Source organism: Scheffersomyces coipomensis (assembly GCF_036884675.1).
Source record: "Scheffersomyces coipomensis strain NRRL Y-17651 chromosome Unknown DFJ63scaffold_7, whole genome shotgun sequence".
Taxonomy (NCBI): Eukaryota; Fungi; Ascomycota; class Pichiomycetes; order Serinales; family Debaryomycetaceae; genus Scheffersomyces; species Scheffersomyces coipomensis.
Window position 1 is genome coordinate 522,418 of NW_027042898.1, and position 19,144 is coordinate 541,561.

The 19,144-nt window shown below is 31.2% G+C and overlaps 8 protein-coding genes across 8 annotated transcripts; 4 read left to right on the forward strand and 4 right to left on the reverse strand. All coding sequences in view use genetic code 12, as the record gives it.

Annotated features, from left to right (window-relative positions):
* Window positions 1-63: 63 nt before the first annotated feature.
* On the reverse strand, window positions 64-2,583 carry DFJ63DRAFT_337462 (uncharacterized protein; the record flags this gene model as incomplete). Its single annotated transcript, XM_064908554.1, has 1 exon — window positions 64-2,583. One exon carries the CDS (start codon window positions 2,581-2,583, stop codon window positions 64-66), a length of 2,520 nt encoding a protein of 839 aa, XP_064760084.1.
* A 1,026-nt stretch (window positions 2,584-3,609) lies between these two features.
* On the forward strand, window positions 3,610-4,941 carry DFJ63DRAFT_323692 (glycosyltransferase family 15 protein; the record flags this gene model as incomplete). Its single annotated transcript, XM_064907541.1, has 1 exon — window positions 3,610-4,941. The coding sequence occupies one exon, from the start codon at window positions 3,610-3,612 to the stop codon at window positions 4,939-4,941; it is 1,332 nt and encodes a 443-aa protein (XP_064760085.1).
* Window positions 4,942-6,766: 1,825 nt separating this feature from the next.
* Window positions 6,767-8,241, forward strand: DFJ63DRAFT_299519 (glycosyltransferase family 15 protein; the record flags this gene model as incomplete). Its single annotated transcript, XM_064905439.1, has 2 exons — window positions 6,767-7,123; window positions 7,217-8,241. Coding segments are annotated over exons 1-2 (1,152 nt in total), but the record flags the coding sequence as incomplete, so codon positions are not given.
* A 1,140-nt stretch (window positions 8,242-9,381) lies between these two features.
* DFJ63DRAFT_337465 (uncharacterized protein) lies at window positions 9,382-11,400 on the forward strand (the record flags this gene model as incomplete). The annotated part of the gene is made up of 1 exon (XM_064908555.1): window positions 9,382-11,400. The coding sequence occupies one exon, from the start codon at window positions 9,382-9,384 to the stop codon at window positions 11,398-11,400; it is 2,019 nt and encodes a 672-aa protein (XP_064760087.1).
* Window positions 11,401-11,574: 174 nt separating this feature from the next.
* AFG3 (AAA family ATPase) lies at window positions 11,575-14,232 on the forward strand. Its single transcript, XM_064904301.1, has one exon. The coding sequence runs from the start codon at window positions 11,750-11,752 to the stop codon at window positions 14,165-14,167; it is 2,418 nt and encodes an 805-aa protein (XP_064760088.1). The 5' UTR covers window positions 11,575-11,749; the 3' UTR covers window positions 14,168-14,232.
* Window positions 14,233-14,297: 65 nt separating this feature from the next.
* On the reverse strand, window positions 14,298-16,130 carry DFJ63DRAFT_315374 (uncharacterized protein; the record flags this gene model as incomplete). Its single annotated transcript, XM_064906540.1, has 1 exon — window positions 14,298-16,130. One exon carries the CDS (start codon window positions 16,128-16,130, stop codon window positions 14,298-14,300), a length of 1,833 nt encoding a protein of 610 aa, XP_064760089.1.
* Window positions 16,131-17,010: 880 nt separating this feature from the next.
* On the reverse strand, window positions 17,011-17,343 carry DFJ63DRAFT_315375 (uncharacterized protein; the record flags this gene model as incomplete). Its single annotated transcript, XM_064906541.1, has 1 exon — window positions 17,011-17,343. The coding sequence occupies one exon, from the start codon at window positions 17,341-17,343 to the stop codon at window positions 17,011-17,013; it is 333 nt and encodes a 110-aa protein (XP_064760090.1).
* A 120-nt stretch (window positions 17,344-17,463) lies between these two features.
* PPT1 (protein serine/threonine phosphatase) lies at window positions 17,464-19,068 on the reverse strand (the record flags this gene model as incomplete). The annotated part of the gene is made up of 1 exon (XM_064905284.1): window positions 17,464-19,068. The coding sequence occupies one exon, from the start codon at window positions 19,066-19,068 to the stop codon at window positions 17,464-17,466; it is 1,605 nt and encodes a 534-aa protein (XP_064760091.1).
* Window positions 19,069-19,144: the final 76 nt, after the last annotated feature.

Here is a 19,144-nt window from a genome sequence, read left to right on the forward strand (position 1 = left end):
ATTATATATATATACATATAAATACCCCAATTATTAAATAAATAATTAATATAAAAATTCTACTTACTTTAATGACTTTCTATAATTCAAAATATCAACTTTTGTGATCCTCTTATTGAAATACTGATAATGTTTAATCAAATCACTATATTTGATTTTAAACTTATCAATGATCGCGCTAGTATTGCTACTGTTGGTTGTGTTTGTCAGACCTTCAGTATCAGTATGAAGATGATTCGTTATATCATAAGTTGAATAACTTAAGAATTTATAAATCAATTCGTAGCTGTCTAAATTAATCAATTGATTTTCAAGCACCTTTAAGATTGATAATGTTATGGAAAAGAATTTGATAAGATTGTTCGGTATATCGAACTCATGTTGATTATTATTGATATCTTTATCATCAGCATCAGCATTAACTTCGTCATTTTCATTTTCAATCGTCTTTTCGCCATTAGTGACTATTTCGTAATAGTTATTAATCAACAAGATATCAAATATCTTAAACCATAAGTCTAAATCGATGAAATTCAAATCAATGAATAAACTTAACCACCAATTAATTATTATGATTTCGACATCGATATTTAACTTCAGAAATAATTTATATAAAGTAGGAATATATTTCTTTAGGTAAACATGATTGATGATTTTCAAATCAAGTTGAATATTGGAGAATGATTGATAGAATAATTGATAGGTCTTTAAACTTGAGTTATAATATTTCGGTAAGATTTCTTCAATGATACCAATGAAGATCCAAAATATATCTTCTTCTTTCAAGATCAACGTCGTGATGGTTGGTTGGTTGATTAATAAGAGAAGATTCCCCACGAGTTTATTCATCCCTTGATAATAACCTATCTCAGGTTTATATATGATAAAGGAATACAATATCCGTTTAAGTTTATAGAAATTTGGACCTGGTTTTAATTCGATTAAATTATTGAAATAGTAGTTTCGAGGTAAAGTACGATGAAGATCAAGATTAATCTGATTAATGTTGTTCAAAATACCTGCATTGACATCATCCACCTCAACGTTCTCATCATCAATTTCACTGGATTCACTCTTTTGCATGATTTGGTGGGATTTATTTATCAATTGTTGATATTCACCATTAACACAAAGATTCTTCCCATTTGAAAATTCAAACCATAATAAATTCCGATATTTGATTAATATTCCAGATTTATAAATCAAATTAATCAATTTGACGTAGTTCGTATCATCAAACTTTAATAAATTCAAACCCATTAATCCAAATATTTCTAAATTGTTAAAACTTTGATTATCATTATTACGATTACCTGTAGTGAAGTAATTCAAACGTTTGAAATTATACGCATGATACTTCTCTTCTCTATCTTGTTGATGTTTATAAAAATCACGATTTATATCTCGTATCAACTCATCCCATTCATTTTCAATTTGTAAATTGGTTAAATCATGATTCTTGGAGATTTGTTTAAGTTGATTTATAGTTTGATTTAATGGGATTTTATTCTGGATCAAGATTGCTAAACTATCTGCAAACCCCTTTGATTCTGTTTGAGGTGGAGTTTGCAGTGATTGTGGTGGTGGAGTACTTGTAGCTGTTACTGTAGTAGTGGTTATATTATTTAAATCATTGAAAAATCCATACTTATCAATATTAACTGATACTGAGGTATCCAAAGCTGATAATTCAGGTATAATTGGTGATGACATACTTTCTAATTCAACAGGTACTTTTACAATAGTAGTGGAGTTATCATCATTTAATGAATTTTCCTTTAATGATTTCTTAGCTAATATAGACGAAGACAAATCTTCACTTGAATTAAACCATTTAGATAACCAATGAGTTGAAGAAGATGGACTTGACATTAAGGTGTTGGTATTTGGTTTATAGTAGTCTAATGATCCAATCGATGACAGTAATGGGATTGAAGGTGGAGGGGCAAATTGTATAGATGCCATAGGTGAAGCCATTGAATTAGATGAAGTAGCTGAATCTATGGGAAGTAAGTCATGTTCATGAATAGTAGTTGTTTTAGATTTTAATTGAATTGGAGCTGGTGAAGATACCCTTTGTTTATCTTTCGTAGATGAAGTGGTATGGGAATTATTATTATTACTTACTAATTTATCATTTAATGCTTCATTTATCAATGATTGAACGATTTTCAGATCTTGATTAAGTTGAGATGGAGGAGAAAGTTGATGATCCATATCATTTATACGTTTATTGATTTCCAAGGTTGATAAATTACTAAATTCCATACATAATTTAATCAATTTTTGTTGATATAAGAAATTCTCTTGTCGTTCCACAATCAATTCTGATTCTTTCTTCAATACATCGATTGATAATTGTTTGATCAATTCAATGGGATCATTATTATATTTCAATTGGATTAATTTCAAGATTTGACTGGTTTTTAATTGATGGAGATTATCGCCACCGTTAAACGTTATATGATTTGCAAATGATGAAGATGATGCAGATGATGATGATGGTTGAGTATGTCGTATGATTGGATCTTCTTCATTATTGTCTAGAGGGAATAGTAGGTTGTTATTCTTATTACTGCTCATGATGATGATGGTGATGACTATGACAATGATTGATGTATGTCTCTCCAGAGCATTTGACTTTCAAACAACGATTGGTAGAAATGGAATATACGATGAGTGCTACCAAGAAGATGATTTTGAGATTTGTTTTGTTTATAAAATGAGTGAATTATGAGGAGCTACCATATTGTACATTAGTATTACCATAAAGAAAATATTTAATAAATATTGTTATCAGCTATCATATCATGATGTTATCATCTAGAAGACATATCTATAATGGTATACACCTAGACAGGTAATAATAAGTCATGGTCATTACCAAGGATAATCCAGTCATGTGATTAGTTGTATGTATAAAATAAAAGGAGAGTAAAGATGATTGAAGACCAATTATAATTACACGAATATTATTCAATCACTTAATAATACTCATCTCACTATATTATATCAACTATATAGGTTATAATTATCATTGTTCATAACAATCCAACCGTCAAAAATCATATTAAATTACTATATATAGGCTATGCATTATTAACAATACATTACCTCATACCCTTGCTTATATACAGTACTTATGACATGTGTTCTAAAATCAGAGGGACAACACTGAAATTTTGTGTATGGGAAAAGTAAAGGAATGTGTGTCGATCGAAAAGGGTTAATATCAAATTTAACACATATTGAAAAACTTTTCTAACTTTTCTTTTTCAGTTACATTTTCACATTTTGATATTGGTTATTCTGATCTAATTCATCTTTTCTTTGGTATATTGGGGTCTAGTTTGTCAGATCAAACTTAACTAGCATCAACTCATTATAAGGTTAACGATCGCCATCAAATCACCCTACAAATTTTTTTATAGATAGACTTTTCCCTCCCCACTACACCGCTCCGCAAACGTCAATCGATTCTTAACCAAAACCTTAATAATTATCAATTGATTTTTTGACAATTTCTCATCTGGTTCAGCTTGTACATACATACATACATACATACATCCATCCATCCTCATCGTCATTCACATATATAGATATTAAAGGATGAAACGAAGTCAAGTTAATCGTATTGTTGCAATCGCGATATGTGTATTCATTCTTTATAGTGTCAGTTATTTCATTCCTGATACTTCTGATTCAGTATTAAAACAACAAGCTTTAAATAAAGATCCTGTTTCCATGACCTCATCTAAATTAGATGAAATTAATAATCGAATTCAAGAAATGAAAGATATTTCCAAAACTGGTCCAACTCCACAATTAAATTTAGCTGAATTACAAAAATTAAAAGAAGAAGAAGAAAAAAAATTAATTATTCAACAAAGTAGTGTTAAAGTTAATCAAATTGAAGCTAGTAAAGATCAATTACGTAAGAAATATAAAGCTGCCAATCCAGGTACCAAAAAGATGAAAGCAACTTTTGTTACATTAGCTCGTAATAATGAATTACATGATTTAATTCGGGCTATAAGACAAGTTGAAGATCGGTTTAATCTGAAATTCAATTATGATTGGGTCTTTTTCAATGATGTTCCATTCTCTGATGAATTCATTAAACAAACCTCGGCCATGACAAGTGGTGAAACCAAATATGGTTTAATCCCTACTGAACATTGGTCTTATCCTGATTTTATTGATAAAGATAAAGCTGCTAAAGCAAGAAAAAAAATGAAAGATGATAATATTATCTATGGAGATTCAGAAAGTTATAGACATATGTGTAGATTTGAATCAGGATTCTTTTGGCAAAGTGAATTATTGGCTGATTATGATTGGTATTGGAGAGTTGAACCTGGTATTCAAATTTATTGTGATATTGATTATGATGTATTTCAATTTATGGAAGATAATAATAAAGTTTATGGTTTCACTATTTCAATTCATGAATTTTTAGCTACCATTCCATCACTTTGGGAACATACTAAAAAATTCATTGAAGAAAATCCTCAATATTTACATCCTGAAAATTTCCTTAATTTTATAAGTGATGATAATGGTGATAGTTATAATTTATGTCATTTTTGGTCAAATTTTGAAATTGCCAATTTAAATTTTTGGAGATCAGAAGCTTATCGAAAATATTTTGATTATTTAGATTCCACCGGTGGATTCTTTTATGAACGTTGGGGTGATGCTCCAATTCATTCAATTGCGGTATCTTTATTTGCTCCCAAAGATCAAATTCATTATTTTGATGATGTAGGATATAATCATGGAGTTTATCATCAATGTCCGATTAATGCAGATTTTAGACAAGAACATAAATGTTTATGTAATCCTGATCAAGATTTCACCTTTAGAGGTTATTCTTGTGGTAATAAATATTATGATGTTATGGGATTAGCCAAACCTGATAATTGGGAAAAATTCACCTAGATATATTTCACTTATTTATTTATTCATTCATTAATTCATATCTTGTAACTTTGCATTGTTTTCTGTACTATAGTCTTTTCATTATACAATAATTATAAACTTTAACCTTTAAAATGGAGATAATCTTTGTCATTGTAGTGAATGTAAACCGATTTAAAAAACGTCTCAATATTACACAAACTTAAAATAAAAATCAACGGTTGTAAAAAAGTTATTTTGGAACAGCAACAGCAAAGATAACTAAAACTAAGGCTGATAATTACTTTAACTATTTCAGTGAAACTTGTTAAGCATCACAAGACATACTCTTAGTTATTCATAATGAATGTGTTAGTAGTGGGGACTAGATAATAATAATGATATTTATATTATTTTCTAAACAACAGGTCGATGTTATGATCTGTAGATCAATGTATGAGATGCGCATGGACCAGATTGAATCATTGTTAAATCAAGATTGATAAAGTGAACTCATATTGTCAGGAATAAGATTAACATTGTCGAGACTATATGGTTTTATTTTAGTTTTTAGTAGGATATTATTATCTATGTAAAGAATAGATGTTCATAAAAGCTTAAAATAAGGGATATAGTTTATAAAAAAAGTTTGAACAATGATATCCAAAAAATAATATGAAACTATAAGGTGGATTAAACCAACAATGATTTACAATTTGAGGTGATAAGTTACATTTAAAAGTTCCAAAAAAATATGAAATATTATCCCTTAAGTTAATAATAATATTATTTTGATTAATTATATGGTGATAACTCCTTACGGAGAAGTTGGAGTATAATATAGTTTAAGGAACTATGAACTGGGTAGGAAGATAGGGCATGATTGGACCCTTTTTTATTTATTTTTATGGTCATATCTCATCAGAAATTACACAAATGACACAAAACTGATTATACAATAGACTATCAGCCACAAAGGAGAAAATGGTGAAAAGAGGACAACTAATAGTTAAGATTTATTTAGTGGAATGAATAATGGTTCATACTTGGCTAAATGAACTGAACTGAACTGAACTGAACTGAACTTTAAATGATGAAAGGTACCAGTCTTGGCCATACAATGAATCGATAGATAACAACAACTTAATTACTACAACCTAACCTCTATGAATGTATTCACCTTATCCTCATTAAAATTAGTTAAGGTGATATGTCGCGGATAAGTAAAAGTTGAATGTCTCTGTTTAAGTTGGGGCAATCTGTAGCGATAAATTTGAATTGAATTACGTGTCAAATGGGAAAAATAATTACACGACACAAAAAATGACGAATAATTAAATTGTACGATTAACATTAAGTAGTACGTCAAAGAAGAAGAAGAAGAACATGAACATGATTGATTAAGAACAAGCCAAAACAATGATGATGGAGATATAATAAACAATAAATAAACACAGTTGAGGGATGGATTATTTTTAACTAGAATCAAGATTTAAGGTTGTGTGGGTGTTAGTTAGTTGACTAGTTATGAGTTATGTGGTGATGATATCACTTACGCGTAGAATGAATCATTATTGTTAATTATAATCAATCAATAATAGTGATGATTGTTCAAACTAATCTCACTCCTACTACTCCAGATTATTTCCATTGATATTATACTACAAACGGTTAACTCTATAGTTAAATTCTAGTCTACAAACTGTAATCAACAGTATCTCACACTACAGCAAAAAGAACAACAGAACAGCAAAAAAAAGCGAAACAGAAAATTTCAAATTTTGTGATTCCTTTTTTTTTTTTTCTTTTTTTTTTTTTTTTGAAGGTGAAAGTCTCCCTCTTTTTCGTTCATTAACAGAAAGAAACACGTCAATTATATTATAGCGCTAGTATTATGTAGTAAATAATTCTTTTTTTTTTTATCAAAACCACGAACCAAAATTATTATTATTTTCAAAGATATCTGTTCTCTTTCTTTTTATATATTTTCAATTGTTTTCTTCCTTTCGTTAGTCTATCTGCTTAGTCACAAGTCATCATTATAGTATCTAATCCTTACTGTTAACGACCCATACTAACAAACACTCATTTGATACGATGGCTTCTACTCGATCAAATGCTAGGATTATAAGATTTGGTATCTTTGCTTTAATCTTAATTGCTTGTGGATTCATCTTAACTCAAGGATCTTCATTCAATGCCAAATCAAATACTGCCACCCCAAGTGGATCTACTCCTATTGCTATTCCTGAATCTCAAAAATTCGCTGCTGTTAAATCAGGTCCAACTCAAAAACATTTTGAAAAGGGAACTCCAGAAGCTGAAAATGAACAAGCTGATGTTCCTGCTGCTGAACAATGGTCTGAAAAGGATAAAATTAAAGCTACTTTTGTCTCATTGGCCAGAAATAGTGATTTATTCGCTCTTTTAGATTCCATTAGACAAGTTGAAGATCGTTTCAATCGTAAATTCCATTATGATTGGGTTTTCCTTAATGATCAACCTTTTGATGATGCTTTTATTGAAGCTACTACTGCTTTATGTAGTGGTAAAACCAAATATGGTTTAATTCCAAAGGAAAATTGGGGTTATCCAGCTTGGATTGATCAAGAAAAAGCTGCTTTAACTAGAGAAAGAATGAGAGAAGCTAAAATTATTTATGGACATTCTGAATCTTATAGACATATGTGTAGATTTGAATCAGGATTCTTTTGGAGACAAGCTGCTATGGAAGAATATGAATATTATTGGAGAGTTGAACCTGATATTAAAATATTCTGTGATATTGATTATGATATTTTTAAATGGATGAAAGATAATGGTAAAGAATATTCTTTTACTATTAGTTTACCAGAATATAAAGAAACCATTCCAACTCTTTGGGAAGAAACTCAAAAATATATTGAAGCAAATCCAAAAGTTTTAGCTGAAAATAATTTATTAGATTGGATTTCCGATGATAAAGGTAAAACTTATAATGGTTGTCATTTCTGGTCAAATTTTGAAATTGCAAGTTTAAATTTCTGGAGATCAAAAGAATATAGAGAATATTTCGAACATTTAGATAGAGCAGGTGGTTTCTTTTATGAACGTTGGGGTGATGCTCCAGTTCATTCCATTGCTGCTGCTTTATTCTTACCAAGAGAAAAAATTCATTTCTTTGAAGATGTTGGTTATTATCATGTTCCTTTTACTAATTGTCCTGTTGATCCTGCTATTAGATTTGGAAGAAATTGTCACTGTAACCCTGATAAAGATTTCACTTGGAGAGGTTGGTCTTGTACTACTAAATATTATACTATTAATAATTTAAAGAGACAAAAGAATTGGGAAAAATATACCGCTTAGATCAATTTTTGAAAAAGTTTTAACTGAAGCTTATACCTTTTTCATAAGTTGTACTATTATTGCACTATATAAAATCTAAAAATTCCAAAAGAAAAAATAGAAAAATAAAAAAACTCCAAGACTCTTTTGTATTTAGATATCATGACCCAATCATTTATCCTTCCATACATTTCACCTACCCATTTATTTTATTTATAGGTTTTCTTTTTTACTGTCTTTATTGTTATTATTTAACTTAAATATATATACTTATCATATCAATTATGTTGCTCCCCGTACTTAAGTTGGTGGAAATTATTTTTGTCTATGTGTGGAAGTTCCATATTTTGTGTATGTATGATAAGATTGTGCATATTTTAAAACACGAGAAGTTCGATTTGGTCTGATGGTTTGATAACGAAGTCATCAGTTGATCTAAATGTCGAAGTTAATGGTTGAGTTAGTATATGTTGGTTATATGGCCCATATTAAGTTGGACTTAGAAGTAACTACAACTACTTATTTACTAGATAAAATTGTTTCGCTTATTGATGGGATTTAAGGTACGTTAAACTATAAATTGACCTTACATAGTTAACAGAAAAATGTCAGTTGTAGTTAGATTATTGACAGATACTGACATGTCACTTGATACACATTAATGTACAGTAATCTAACATTGTACGTCTTTCTCTACCTATAACATCTTTCTTAAACTAGTAAATTAATTGCCCATTTTTTCATATGTTTCATGATTATAATAATCTCGATTAAATTATTTTTTAAAAATCTGAAACATCCTCATTTTCAACAATTATAAAAAAATTATGACATATTACCAACTGGTACAAATTCGTTCATTTATAGTCCAACTTTAGTTTAAATATATATAGTTCATACTCCTTCATACCTTTAGAAAGTTAACTTTCCTATTTATACTATTTAATCATTTGGTGTGGGTAGAATTTCAACTTATTCATCAACATTTCTGTTTGTAACATCCGCTATTTACACATCTCGTCTTTTTTTTCCTGCCCGCTACGCTAGTCAAAAATATACAATTTATCCTAATTTCATCACTTTTCACTATATCAATTGTGTTCAACATTACAAGTATCCGACATATCATTGCATATAAAAGTATTCCTGATTGATATGCCGAATAGTAAAATCGTTAATCCTGCTCGTCCTGTTGATCCCCCTCAACCAACCACCATTTCAATCACTTCACCTTCTCCTTCACCATCAATCAATCCTAAATCAAATGAATCTCTGACTAATACTAAATTACCTACTTTATCGGGTATATCAAATATCAATAATCCAACTTTATCATCCTTATCTAATAGAAAACACCGACCTAAGTCACTTAATTTATCTCAAACTGATTCAAACTCAGATGTCGCTTTAAGAATCGTAAGTCCTGGTTTACCTCCATTAAATCATGAAATGAAATCAACTATGATTAAATCTCAAAAAATTGAATTACAACAACGTCATTTAATCGCTTCTATTAATAGTAGTACCACCATAAGTTCATCACCATTGTCTGGATCTGGAGGTGAAGAAAGATCTTCACCTGTAGTGATTTCAACTTCAACTACCTCAGCTACTCCAACTGCACCACCATCAACCAATACAAGTAATGCTACTGCTGCTAAAACAACAAATGATACTGCAAATGGATCTAACTCTGCTACAGTGGCGTTCAATTCTACCAAGAGGAACTTAACTCAAATGGCTGATGAATTAGATTTGAAATTAAATGCTAAAAATTCAAATGAAAGTAATGGTGGTCGTTTAAAGAGATCTAAAGTTCCTACTCCATTAAATTTAAATTCATCCCTTAATTCAAATCATAATCTTGCTCCAATTATTCATTCCGCACCTATTAGACCTCATAATCATCCCTACAATCAGCAACCTGTAAGACAATCTATCCCTAGTCAAGCCCAACTCCAACAACAACGTCAGCAACAACATCAACAGCAGAGAGCTACTTCGTTTGCTCGTCAAAGATCTATCATATCACAACATCAAGATCGTAATTTAGCAGTAAGAAGATTGCCACCTACAATACAACGCGTTCAATATGTTCCTATGCCAAATACTCAAGTCACTTATCTGAATTTCGTCCCCCAACATATACCAACTGGATATTATCCTGCTCCATCACCATATGTAGGAAGCAATGGTATTTATCCGCAACCTCGCAGATATGATGTACCTTATACTTCTGTTGGTTCTCATTTTCCAAGAGTAGGGAGATACTTCCAAACTCCCACTGCAAGATACCCATATCATCCTTACGGTGAACATGAGGTTGTTGATGTGGATGAAGTTGATAATGAAAGTGAAGAAGATGATGAAGATGATGATGATGACGAGGATGACGAGGATGATGATGATGATGAAGGTAAAGTATCTAAATCAGTATCTGTCACAGATGTATATCGTGATGAAGTATCTGTTGCAGCTCCTTTAGCTTCGCAACCTTTATCAGCCCAACGTGAACATTTTAATCGTGAAGAAATTGAAAAGGGACATCCTCATCAAGAAGGATCAGGAGATGAAAATCATGCGGATGAAGGTGATTTAAATGATGATGAAGATGCTAATGGTGATGATGAAATTGAACGTAAGAAATCTGAACAACAACATCAATATTACTATTATCAACAACGTCAACATTTAGGAAATAATAAAAGTAAGAAATCAACCACTAGCTCAAGACTTAATCATTCATCAAGTATTAATAATCAAATTGAAGCTATTAAGAATGGTGAGATTTTTGGTTCGATAAATTTAATGAATGAAAGTGTATTTAATTTCAGAATCTTTAAGAATTCACCTAATAGTACTACTGCTTCTGATCAACCAACTCCTGCTGTACCACGTTCTAATATAAGTAGTTCAACTGATCCAATCCCATCACCTGAATCACAATGGATTTCTAAAGAAAAAGCTAAATTCCTTAAGATTTGTGAAACCAGTTGGGATAAATTCGTGGCTTCAAAATTCCCAGCTGCATTTGTTAAACCTGGTTCAAGTTCAACCTCGAAATCAACTATAACAACAAATTCCACAGTTCAACCAACAACTGGTGCTACTTCATCTACTACGATTCCAGTCCCAGCTATTACAAAATCAGATAATACCCCATCATCAGCTTAATAAGTCACAGACATTAACACTTTCATATAAACATTTTGTACAACATACAATGATACCCCCTCTATTTTATAATGTGTAATTATTATTTTCTGTCTAATTAACTAACTTATAACTTATAATATAAAATTTGCAACTATTTATACATACTTTAAACACCTCGTATTGTATGCAGGATATCTGGGTTATTTTCTGGAAGGCGAAAAAATATGAAAAAAAAGGTCTTAGGATCTGACAAGTCAAATGGTATAGCCTAGACCATATAGAATTATAACAAAACATAGACGTTTCCATTGTGTGAATTGTTTTTTAAAGAAGTCATTTAGCTTTGTTAACATACGTATAGCAGAGTATGATGATACTTTCAGCGACGTTAAGGGGTAGGTCTCCTATAATAGTGTCTAGAACGAGTGTTTCTATCATAAGGTCGGCATTAACTAGGCCATCAACTACATCTACTACATCCAGATTCATATATCATAATATTCCATCAAGCTACGGTGTGAGGTCATTTTCAAGTATAAATAATCGATTAAACTTCAAGCAATCGTTGCAGAACTTGAAAGGAAAGAATGAAGATGATGATAAACCAAAAAAGTCCAAGAAAGATGTTGAAGGTGAAGAAGCAGCCCTTCGTGAAGAAATAAGAGAGCGTCTTAAGAAACAAAATAAAGATATCGATCCTAATAATATCAAGATTTATAAGTTTGATGCAAAGACATTAGGTAAATATTTTGTGGGATTTACTTTATTTCCTATTTTAATGTTGTTTTTCATGTTAAATAATGGTGATAATAATCATGAAAATGATTTATCATTCCAAGATTTTAAAACCAATTATTTGGAAAAGGGTTTAGTAAAGAAATTAAGTGTCATTAATAAATTTGTAGTGGAAGCTCAATTAATTCATGGAGCTGTCTCTGACCAAACTTTTAATGTTCAAGGTAATCCAACTGTGGCCTTCACTATTGGATCTATTGAATTTTTTGAAGATGAAATGAAAGCTATTCAAGATAAACTCGGTATACCAATCAATGAAAGAATCCCAATAAGTTATGAAGAAAGAGGTTCATGGATTAATTATATCTTACCAATCTTACCTACTGTGTTATTAATTGGTGGTTTATATTACTTAACTATGAGAAGAGCTTCTCAAATGCCGGGTGGTGCCGGAGGTGCTGGAGGTCCAGGTGGTATCTTCAAAATAGGGAAATCAAAAGCCAAATTATTTAATCAAGAAAATGAAGTTAAAATAAAATTCAAAGATGTTGCAGGTTGTGATGAATCAAAAGAAGAAATTATGGAATTTGTTAAATTTTTACAAGATCCTCAAAAATATGAAAAATTAGGTGCTAAAATCCCTAGAGGTGCTATTCTTTCTGGTCCGCCAGGTACTGGTAAAACACTTTTAGCCAAAGCTACTGCTGGTGAAGCTGGTGTTCCATTCTTATCTGTTTCTGGTTCAGAATTCGTTGAAATGTTCGTCGGGGTAGGTGCTTCTCGTGTTCGTGATTTATTTAAAACTGCTCGTGAAATGGCTCCTTCTATCATCTTCGTCGATGAAATCGATGCTATTGGTAAAGAAAGAGGTAATGGTAAGATGGGTGGTAATGATGAACGTGAAAACACTTTGAATCAATTATTAGTTGAAATGGATGGTTTTGATAGTTCTGATCATGTGGTTGTCTTAGCTGGTACCAATCGTCCGGATATCTTAGATAAAGCTTTATTAAGACCAGGTAGATTTGATAGACATATTTCTATTGATATACCAGATATTGAAGGTCGTATTCAAATTTTCAAGGTTCATTTATCAAAATTAACTTTAAAGATTGATAAAGATATTAAATCAAATGAAAAGGATATTGATTTCAGTAAATATCAAGAATTGAAAGCTGCTGCTATTGAAGAATTAGCCGGAAGATTGGCCGCTTTAACTCCAGGTTTTGCTGGTGCAGATATTGCCAATTGTTGTAATGAAGGTGCATTAGTTGCTGCCAGAGAAGATGCTCATTCTGTTGAAATGTATCATTTCGAACAAGCTATTGAAAGAGTAGTTGCTGGATTGGAAAAGAAATCAAAAGTGTTAAGTCCTGAAGAAAAGAAAACTGTTGCCTTCCATGAAGCTGGACATGCTATTTGTGGATGGTTTTTAGAATTCGCTGATCCATTGGTTAAAGTATCTATCATTCCAAGAGGTCAAGGTGCTTTAGGTTATGCTCAATATTTACCTAAAGATCAGTATTTAGTTTCTAAGGAACAATTCAATCATAGAATTATAATGGCTTTAGGCGGTAGAGTAAGTGAAGAATTACATTTCGATACAGTTACCAGTGGTGCATCTGATGATTTTAAGAAAGTTACTCAAATGTCTCAACAAATGGTTTTAAGATTAGGAATGTCTGATAAATTAGGACAAATTTGTTATGATAATGGTGATAGTGATGGATCATTTAAAGTTCATAATACTTATTCTGAAACTACCTCAAGATTAATTGATACTGAAGTTAAGAGGTTCATTGATGAAGCTTATACCGCATGTCATACATTATTAAGTGAAAAAATTGACTTAGTTGATAAGGTTGCTGAAGAATTATTCAAGAAAGAAGTTCTTACCAGAGAAGATATGATTAGATTGGTTGGACCAAGACCTTTCCCAGAAAGAAATGATGCCTTTGATAAATATATTAAAGGTTACGATGCCTTTAGAGGTAAACCAAAAGCTAAAGATGAAGGTGAAGCTCCTAAAGATGCTGAACCAACTTCTTAAGCCATTGTAAATAATAAACGATTAAGAAAGACGAAATTATTAAAAAAAAATTGAAAATAAATTAAATGTAAATAGTTATTCTATATGATTTTGGTACTAGAATAAAAGTATAGTACAGATATATTCTATTTTAATCGAATAATTCATCTAATGAATCATTCTCCGTAGGTTCATGATCTTCAATAACGGTAACTTTATCAGTAAAAGTAGGTTCTGTCACAGAAACATGTCTTATTTCTCTTTTAATTGGTGAGCTATATTTTTGATAATTGGTATCTGAAACGCTTCTATCATCCTCTTCGTCAACCAGCTCTTCATCGGCTGAATTTTCGAAGCCACTTGAATTGTTATCATCGCCACTGAAAAGATCTTCCACATCATCAGGTATAATGATTACTTCCTGAATATCCTGGTTTGAAGATCCGGTATGACTGGTATCCAGCACAAAATATTCTAATTTTGATAATTCTTGATGACTTGGTCTTATATGATGTTTCTCTTTAATGAAATGAGCCCTCCATTCTAAATAACCATCTTCAGTTAGAAATCCACATCCAAGCAATGGACACATTAGCACACGCTTTTTGTGAGAGCAAGCGTCTTCCTTCTGATGATTATACATATCAGATTGAGTAAGAAACGTTCTGCGACATCGTTTATTATTGTCCAATAACTTATTACAAGTCAATGGTTGACCATCCTCCGAATCTGGGAACGGTGGGATAGGATACGTTAAGGGAAATTGTTTGTTTAATCGTGATTCATTAAATTTGATTGTAGTAGGTATATGCTCGGGTACAGGTGAGATTGGATAACCAATGAAATGTAACTCGGGTGAATGCTTCTCAAGTAAATGATTTTGATATAACGACCTGTTTCCCGTACAATATGAGCATTCATCAAATGCACATTGATAGATAGTGATAGTGTTGCTGATATCATCAAAGTAAAGAGGATCAAGTACAATCAGATATTCATCATCAAAACTTTCTTCATCCTCGTTTTCATTCTCATCTTCAGAAGGATCAATAATAGAAGAAATTCTGTTAGGAAATACTTTTGGGGTATCTTCCTGTTCATTCTGGGAAAATTCTGAATCTGAATTAGAGTCATTACCTTCATTTTCTTGTGATGACTCTGGTTGGGAAGTCTCTGATGTTTCATCTTCATGGGGAGACATATAACTAGATTCTTTACTTGTACTCAGCAGTATATGTAGATTTGAATCTTCAAGAAACACATTGCTTGGATGAATCGATCTTGAAGGCTTTGTGGGCGAGATTTTCATCGTCGGTATTGGTGTCTTAGACTTAGTAGGAGTGGTGTAGCTTAAGCGATCTTGCAGTATAGGACTTGACAGTTTTGTGAATCTATACTTTTTAGTTGGTGATGGATCCAATTGAAGTAAATTATCTTCCTGAGGAATTCGCTTCTTATTTGAAAGATTATCATATTGCAAATTGAACTGAGTATTATCGAGAGAAACTGTATGAAACTTCTGTTCCTCTTTTAGCCTTGCCTTAAGAGCATGCTTTCTCTTCTTCTTTCTCAATTCATTTCGTCTAGTCTGAGTTAATTGTTTGTCAACATCATAATCATGATGCCATATATTACCATCTAATTTAACATTCCCCACTGCCAAATTCTCACTTTGTAATGATTTAAGATGACCATTATCCTTGATTATCAAACCAGTTGATAAATCAATTTCATCACTTTCCTTTTCATCATCTATTACGGAATATTTGTATAGAATCTCATCCCATTTCGATTTGAAACGTTGGGTACTCTCAGTCTTGAGTCGATTTATCTCAGCTTGAAACTCAGATTCATTCTGATAAAGGCTGGTATCATTATGGAGATGTGAATAATCATTAATCAGATCATTAAAACTATCACTATCATCTTCAGTCTCAATTGAGATCAGATCTTCCTCTAGCGGTAGAACTCGAGATAGTATCATACTTGGCAGTTTCTGACTGCTGTATGACAAATCAGCTTTATTCTCCATCTTCCTTAATCCATTGGTTGTAGATTCGGTAGTCTTCTAATTCTTGGTCTTGCAATGTTTACTATTTTTTTTTTGGTTAGGACTCCAGTCGTAAATATTTTTTTTGTGTAAATCTTTAAATTTTTTCTGTTTTTGGAAATGATTGTTAAAAACTGTATAACCAATAAGATTCATAAAGTTGTAAGGTTAAGGATGTCTAACTCACTGTTGGAGAGTCAACGGAAGCAATTGGAAAGTTTAATGAAAAGAAATCCTGTGATAGAAGTCACTAGTAATGTTGATGTGGAGAAAAAGACTAACCATAATGAAGATTCAAACAAACGTAAGTATAACAAATTATGGATTAACTCATTAGACTTATTGACTAACATGAAATATTCTAGCTCAAAAAAGATCATTTGATTACTCAAATTACATAAGAAATAAAAGGAAACAGTTACAATTGACAAAAACAGAAGAGATCAAACTAAAGGAACAAGAAGAACAAGAACAGTTTAAATCAAAGGAAGAAAGACGTAGACAGGAGTTAGAAGCTAAAACTGCAAAGAAGAGAGCAGTCAGGCAGAAGAAGTTATTAAAACTGAAAGTAAATAATGAAAAGAAGAGTTAATTCATTGTTTCGGTTGAATTGATTAGTTTTAACAATCACCAATAATAACAGGTTTGTAATACACTTTTGATTTGATCATCTACATTGAATTGAATCTAATTAATAGTATTAACAAGATTTATCTATTGATGAACTATTTACACACTTATTATCTATTTACATTGATTTTGAATTATTTACATTTCATGTATCATTATTTATAACATTCATACCTAAAATATCCTAGGTATCAGGATTATCCACAGTCAGTGTTCTTTCGTTATTATTATGTTCGGCCCAACACTTTCTAAATGCATCCATTTCCTTAATACATTGTCTCCAATCTCCAGTATCAGCATGACAAAGTTGCAATGTTAAGTTTTCTTCATGACATCCTGTCTTCATGATCCTTTGATCCCATTCATCAGGTTCATCGTCATCATCTTCATAGTCATTAGCTTCACTTTCAACTGTACTATGTGAGGGTTGCATTGGGCTTGAGTATAGTCGGTGTCCTATTAAAAGCATGAAGAAGATGTCATTGTCACTTGAACTCGATTTCAAACTCCGTCGCATTATACAAAATATGGAGTGATGGAAATGGACTAGTCCTGCATATTATCGAATATATATGGTTAATACTATTTTCTACTAATACATTTAAATATATATATATTTATAAACTGTCAATATAACTTAGAAACCAAATCCACCCTTGGAATAGGCCATTGGCTTAATATCAGGATGAGGGACGGCGGCGAACTTTTCAAACTTAAGATTCCAAGGACAATTTGGATCATTGACATCTCTATAACCTTCACCATTATCATTGTCTTTATTATAAGCTTCATTTTCAGTGATGTGAATCACAGCACCAAGATTACCACTTTGATCACAGTAATTAGGAGCACTAAACACAGTAATAAGTCTACCATTATGTTCTTCTTCATAACCTTCCATTCTGACTTCATGAGATCTGATAACTTTTCTAATCTTGTTAGATAAACAAAATCTTTCAGTAATATCAGGTCCAAATTGCATACCAATACCTCTCTTGGATGGACCACGACCATTGACTTCTTGTGGGTCAGTCCATAATAACTCCATAGCAATGCCTTGTTTTGGAGGTTGAGTTGATCCTGATGATGGGAATCTATTATAAGCTTTAATGTCTTGTAAAGTAATTTTATCATCAGAGAATAAACCACCATGCATACATAAGTAAGAGCCATTAATCAAAGTTGATAATGGTAAAGCAGCAAATGATTCTGTGAAAGCATCAAAGATTTTCTTAGAATATTTGTGTTCACATTCGTCAGTAAATCCATAAGTTCTATTCATATCAATGGTTTCATGATTACCTCTATTTATATAAACTGAAGTAGGGAATATAATCTTTAACACATAAAAGTATAATGCTACTTCACAAGACCAGGATCCTCTATCCACAAAATCACCATTGAAAAGATAAATATGATCTGGTGATACATAACCGAATTTTTGGAATAAATTCAATACATCATAAAATTGACCATGAGTATCTCCTACTATAGTAAGTGTCTTACCATTTTCTAATATTATTTCATCAGTTGAATTGGAAACATCTAATTTAGTATGAGGTAAAGAAATTTCCACCATGGTGCTTTCCTTCCTAAATAACTCATGTACTTTTGCAATGATAGCAAATACATGTAATTTTGGTAATCTTCCACCATCTTTGAATAACTTAATCATATATTTCAAATAATCAATATCCAATCCTTCAATTTGAAGTTGAACATCAGTATTTTCAGTAGCCTTGGTAGCGTTGATCTTTAAGGAAGGACCTTCCCAAGATTTTTCAGTAACGGCACCATCATAATTGATGGTATTTATAACTAAAGTATTACCATCAGTAGAAATGGCTTTTTCAAAAGCTAATTTCTTTAAATAATTGGTACATTGTTTATAATTTTCTAAAGTTAATTTATCATTTGGCATCTTATTCAAAACAATTTTAAAATTTGCTAAAGCATCCTTATGTCTTAAAATAGCCATCAATGAAACACCTTTTCTATAGTAGGCTTTCACCAAGTCGGCATCAATCAATAATGCTTCATTACAATTAAGAATAGCACTACCATAATTTTCTAATTTGATATGAGCTTGAGCACGATTGGAATAGAAAATAGCATTGGTTGGATCTTCTTCAATTGCCTTGGTATAACTGGCAATAGCCTCTTCATACTTATGTTCTTTCAAGAAGGCGTTACCTTCATCCTTGTACTGTATAGCCAATTCCTTGTTGCTTTCAGAACTCATCTTACTTATTTGTCTTAACTTGATATTCTAACAAACTGAAAAATTAAAATTAAGTCTAGATTTCAATTTTGATATT